Source organism: Otolemur garnettii, unplaced genomic scaffold (assembly GCF_000181295.1).
Source record: "Otolemur garnettii isolate 467f Iridium unplaced genomic scaffold, OtoGar3 scaffold00014, whole genome shotgun sequence".
NCBI classification, from domain to species: domain Eukaryota; kingdom Metazoa; phylum Chordata; class Mammalia; order Primates; family Galagidae; genus Otolemur; species Otolemur garnettii.
Window position 1 is genome coordinate 28,197,358 of NW_003852409.1, and position 6,124 is coordinate 28,203,481.

At 42.1% G+C, this 6,124-nt stretch overlaps 1 protein-coding gene across 1 annotated transcript in view; it reads left to right on the forward strand.

Annotated features, from left to right (window-relative positions):
• Window positions 1-6,124, forward strand: part of GAPVD1 (GTPase activating protein and VPS9 domains 1) — a 66,956-nt gene that overhangs the window by 53,082 nt on the left and 7,750 nt on the right. Inside the window, exons 17-19 of the mRNA XM_023510573.1 lie at window positions 1,687-1,845; window positions 2,157-2,316; window positions 5,399-5,586. Of these exons, the coding sequence (XP_023366341.1) occupies window positions 1,687-1,845; window positions 2,157-2,316; window positions 5,399-5,586 (507 nt within the window). The remainder of the gene's footprint in view (window positions 1-1,686; window positions 1,846-2,156; window positions 2,317-5,398; window positions 5,587-6,124) is intronic.

Consider the following 6,124-nt stretch of genomic DNA (forward strand, 5'->3'; position numbering starts at 1 on the left):
CGGGCTGGGGATTCGAACCCGCCACCTTAGGTGTACGTGGCTGGCGCCCTAGCCGGTTGAGCTATAGGCGCCGAGCCGAAAGAACATGACTTTAAGATCCTAAAATTTTTGCCTTTGTTTGGCAAGGAACTTCTGTTTCCCACAAACAAGGAGCATTGCTTTTAAGGTATCGTTATCTCTTGGTGGGCTTACAAAGTTCTCTGTCTCTCTTAGCTTTTTTTTTTTTTCTTTTTGGAGACAGTGTCTCACTTTGTCTCTCTGGGTAGAGTACTGTGGCATCATAGCTCTCAGCAACCTCAGATTCTCCTGGGCTTGAAAAATCCTCTTGCCTCAGCCTCCTGAGTAGCTGGGACTGTAGGCACGTACCACTACACCTGGCTTGCTTTTCATTTTTAGTAGAGACAGGGTCTTACTCTTGCTTAGGCTAGTTTTCAGAGTCTTAAGCTGAAGCAATCCACCTACCTCGGCCTCCCAGAATGCCAGGATTACAGCTGGGAACTACTGCACCCGGTCCTCTCTCTTCAGTATTTATCTCTCCCAAGTTATTTTAAAGCAGACTAAATAGCATATTATTTTATTTATCAATATTGTGAAGTTTTATAGGTTTTTTCCTACAGTTAAATTGTGGGAAGAGGCAGACAGAATTTTTATTTCTAGCCAAACTATTTTGCTAAATTCATCAGTTGACTTTACTACTTTAGACTCCTTTATTTGGATGGCGAGTCTAAACATTCTCAAGAAGTTCTAGTCCATGCCTCACAGAACCAGACAGGGACATAGGCACTAACAGATAAAAGAAACCTGATGGTCTCCTGGTCTAAAGAGATGCATTGTTGGGGAGGGTGATACCTTTTTTTTTTTTGAGACAGAGCCTCAAGCTGTCCCCCTGAGTAGAGTGCCATGGCTTCACTGCTCACAGCAACCTCCAACTCCTGGGCTCAAACGAGTCTCCTGCCTCAGCCTCCCAAGTAGTTGGGACCACAGGTGCCCACCACAACGCCCGGCTATTTTTTGGTTGCAGCCATTATTGTTTTTTGGCGGGCCCGGGCTAAATTCGAACCCGCCACCTTAGGTGTATGTACCTGGCGCCTTAGCCGCTTGAGCCACAGGCGCCGAGCCAGGGGAGGGTGACACCTTAAAGTGTCCTATCACCAGGTGGTAATAGGTAGTTCTGTAGTTAGAAGTTAAGAGGAAGCAGATTTTGGTTCAACAGAGTACATTTTCAAGCAGTCAAGCAATAGAGAGGGCTTCTTGTCAGGTAGTGAGCTTGTCTTGTGGCAGAATCAGCATTTCTCAGTAGATGTGGTAGAGGGCATTCTAAATTTGGGTGGTTCTAAAATGACTTCTGTGGTCCCCCCACCCTGGTATAATGTGCTTTCCTGATTCTCCTAGTGCCTGTTGTAGAACTCAGCATGTGGTACAAGGTCAGAAGGATTTGTGTGGTTGATTTTGGTAACTTTATAATACATGGGGCCAATAAAATTTGTGTGCAATTTATGGACACTTTGTATAGTGCTTTCCCTGAGCCCTTGATAACCTTACTTCTTGGGTGACTAGAAAGCCTATTTTTTTTTTTCTTTAAGTGGGATGCAATAAGTTAAAAATTACCTTTTTTTAAATGACCATTTGATATGTTGGAGTCCTAAAGTAAAATGTTAATTTATATTGTAAGCAGTCATAAAATGTGACCTTACCTGGATAAAGAAATTAGCATATTTTTCTGCTTGTTCTTCAGAGATGCAAAAAAGAAACTGAGACTTGCTCTTTGCTCTGCGGATTCTGTTGCCTTTCCAGTGCTGACCCATTCAACAAGGAATGGATTACCAGACCACACAGACCCAGAAGGTGAGTTGCTGCAGGATGGTTTATTTTTTCTTATATTTATAGGTTGAACCATGTGAATTGCAATGTAAGCTATACAGTAGTTCCATATGGTTCAACTTCATACATTTGTATTAGTGTCACTTAAGGGCATTTTGATTACTGATGGCTTATTAAAGTTTTTGTTCTAATTGGGAGTGGCAATACAGCTTAATTCTAATGATACATGATAAAGCAGAATTGACATCCCAGATGCTGAGAGGCTACATACAGCTTACATAATTTAGGCCTTAGAAATGCTCTGTAATAACAGAATTCTTATTGTTTTATTTTAGACAATGAAATTGTATGCTTCTTAAAAGTTCAAATAGCTGAAGCAATTAACTTACAAGATAAGAACTTAATGGCTCAACTTCAAGAAACAATGCGTTGTGTGTGCCGTTTTGATAATAGGACTTGTAGAAAACTGCTGGCATCTATTGCTGAGGACTACAGGTAACATATCCAGCCTGTTCAGCTTTCACACCTAGTTTTTGGCTATGAGTGTTTTCTTTTAGGTCCTTATTTCAGAAATGGATATAGGTTTACTACAAAGTGCTTGGCTATGTTTACCCAAATGTAGATTTTTAAGCAACACATTTTGGGTATTTAGAAGTGTAGAAGTATAGTTATAAGCAGGTTTAATAGAGCAGTACAGTTTATTTCTGCTTTACACAAAAGTAGGTAAAGAGATATGCTTATATTATGAAGCCAAGATAACTAGTATATCATTTTTCTTTTTTCAGAAGTGATAGGAAAGTCTGTTCTGGAGTAGAGAAGTATTAGTAGCCTTTGGAATCGCTGTGGTTTTTATGCTGCCAATCCATTGCAGTAGTTGAAGAAAAAAAATTAACTGAGATGCTTAGTAAGTAAGGGGGTTTTTCAAGGCTTAGGGAATCAGTGCTCTCTAATGGTTATTACATTTAGACTTAAAGCAGATAATTGGTAGAAGATATTTATGAACTAGTAATATAAACTTTATTTTGTTGCTACTCTTCATCTTCAGTAGCAGTCAGTTTTCTCTTATGAGGTTCTACCAAAGTGGAGACTATCCTCCAGTATAAAACATTTAGTGAGTTAGGTATCTGAGTGTTGATGATGCAGACATGCCAAATGGGTCTGTTTGTTGAGCTGACAGCATGATTAATCCCCAATTTGTAAAATAAAAATCTGTGGTTTTTGCTTGTTTGTTTGTTTATTTTTAAAGAAAAATTGGCTAGGTGGCTCCTGTAGCTCAAAGGAGTAGGGCGCTGGCCCCATGTGCTGGAGGTGGTCCCAGCCCTGCCCAAAAACTGGAAAAAAAAAAATTGACTTAGTACTCTGGGAGACAAGGTAGGAATGTTGTTTGAGACCAGCCTGAGCAAAGGAGGACCCTGTCTCTACTAAAAATAGAAAAATTAGCCAGATGTGTGGCACATACCTGGAATCCCAGCTACTTGGGAAGCTGGAGTAGGAAGATTGCTTGAGCCCAAGAGTTTGAGGTTGCTGTGAGCTAGGCTGAGGCCGTGGAACTCTAGCTTGGGCAATAGAGTGAGATCCTGTCTCAACCAAAAGAAAAAAAGAGAGAAAGAAAGTAAAATCAGGAACCTTGGGGGCACATGGTAGCTCATGCCAGTACTTTTGTAATCTCAGCACTTTGGTGCAGATGTACATGTGAGTGCTTTAAAAAAGAGTCATTTTGATGTGCTTGCATTACTAGTAATAATGATTTAATAAGCTTAAAACGAATATTTGGTTGTTTGTTGAAAGTAGGAGTTTTTTTGTTTTTGTTTTTTGTTTTTTGTTTTTTTGGAGACAGAGCCTCAAGCTGCCCCCCTGGGTAGAGTGCCATGGCATTACAGCTCACAGCAACCTCCAACTCCTGGGCTCAAGCGAGTCTCCTGCCTCAGCCTCCCAAGTAGCTGGGACCACAGGCTCCCGCCACAACGCCCAGCTATTTTTTGGTTGCAGCTGTCATTGTTGTTTGGCGGGTCCGGGCTGGATTCGAACCCGCCACCTTAGGTGTATGTGGCTGGCGCCTTAGCTAGTTGAGCTACAGGCACCAAGCCGTAGGTTAGGAGTTGAATTAAGAAAATGATTGTAGGTGATGGGCAAAAGGGAACAGAGATGGAGAGAAGTGATCAGAGAAACCCCAAATCTGATGCAAAATGCATTGTCTTCAGCCTGGCCCTTTAAGACCAGGAAGGTATCTTGCTGGAACTTTACTCCTCCCCCAGGGAGACTGTGCTTCAGGCCTGTTCACCAGGGCAGGGCTTCATTTTGCTGGAGAGTGAGTGCTCTTGGAGACTTACAGAGAGAAAGGGTCTCTCAGGACTAGATAAGGAGAAAAATATCTCCTTTCTTTTGTCACCACCATATGGTCAGAAGTGCCAGTCCCTCTGAGTAGAAGGCTTCTTGAGTGATTTGTGTGTGTGGTCTAATTGGGTGTGTTTTGACATCATTCTCCTGGTCTGTGTTCCCTGTCCCATGCTGTTTAAGATCATAAACAACTTAGAGCAATAATAGTAAAAGGTAAATCAGTCTAATTGATGTAGTTAAAGAAATAGTTTGGTTAGAAAGTGCAAGCCCATGGGACCTAAGCCAAGGAGTTGGAGGTTGCTGTGAGCTCTGATGCCACGGCTCTCTACCAAGGCTGACAAAGTGAGACTCTCTCTCTCCAAAAAAAAAGAAATTGCAAGCCCAGGGCAGCACCTGTGACTCAGTGAGTAGGGGTAGGGCGCCGGCCCCATGTACCAAGGGTGGTGGGTTCAAACCCAGCCCCAGCCAAACTGCAGCAAAAAAATAGCCAGGCATTGTGGTGGGAGCCTATAGTCCCAGCTACTCGGGAGGCTGAGGCAAGAGACTCACCTAAGCCCAAGAGCTGGAAGTTGCTGTGAGCTCTGACACCATGGCACTCTGCTGGGGGTGACTAAATGAGACTCTGTCTCTAAAAAAAAAAAGGAAAAAGAAAATGCATCCCCAGCAAGAACCATGACATAAGGGCTAGCTTTCCCCATTAGATTGATGATTAAAACAAAGATATATGCAAAATGGAGCTGGCCTGGAGTAAGAGACTGTTCCATGGTCCTCAGGGCTCCCTCGGAGGTGATCAGTCCCTCAACACAGCTGCTCTTTAAAAAACTTTCTCCTTGTATCTTGACTTTTCATTTTTCCCTCATCCTCTTGTCTCAGCCACTGAGAGGGAACTTATGGCATGATTTGGGGCTTGACCCCAACATTATGGGAGGCTGCAGCAGGAGGATCACTTGAGGCCAGGAGTTTGAGATTAGCCTGGACAACATAGCAAGACCCCTATTTCTAAAAAAATAAAAATAAAAAATTAATGGAACATGGTGAGGATTGCTTGAGCCCAGGAGTTCAAGGATAAAGGGAGTTATGATCACACTACTGCACCCCAGCCTGGGTGATAGAATGAGACCCTTTATCAAAAAAAAAAAAAAGAAAGGAAAAGAAGATTGGGAACCTTGTGAGAACCTTAATCTTCAAAGAAAGTGTGCCCTGAATAGACCAATGTCCTTCAAAATATTTTTCTTTTTAGGAAAAGAGCCCCATATATTGCTTATCTCACTCGTTGTCGACAAGGACTGCAGACCACACAGGCTCACCTGGAAAGACTGTTACAAAGGGTTTTACGGGACAAAGAGGTGGCCAATCGATACTTTACCACTGTCTGTGTGAGGTTACTGCTTGAGAGTAAAGAAAAGAAGATCAGGGAATTCATTCAAGGTAACTGAATACCTAAGGATTAAGCATTTCTTCAACTGTATGCTATTGGGACAATTTGGATGGATATTTTGTTTTGTTTGGCTTTTTTTTGCCAATTTGTTCAAGTACCTGAATGCTTTAAATACCCAGTTATTTTATGGATTTCTAATAATTAAACTTTTATATCAGGCCAGGTGTGGTGGCTAACACCTATAATCAATCCTACACCCTGGAAGGCCAAGGTGGTGGATTGCTTGAGCTCAGGAATTTATGACCAGCCTGAGCAAGAGTGAGACACTGTCTCAAAAAAATAGCCTGGCATTGTGGCTGGTGCCTGTATTCCCTACTTGAGAGGCTGAAAAGAGAGGATCACTTGAGCCCAAGAATTTGAGGTTGCTGTGAGCTATGAGGCCACACTACTCTACTGAGGGTAACAAAATAAGAGTCTGTCTCAAAAAAAATGAAAATAAATTTTGATGTCAAACTGGATCAATTATCTATAGTTTATTTTAAAAATTGGAGAACTTGGGGTGGTGCCTGTAGCTCAAGTGGCTAAGGC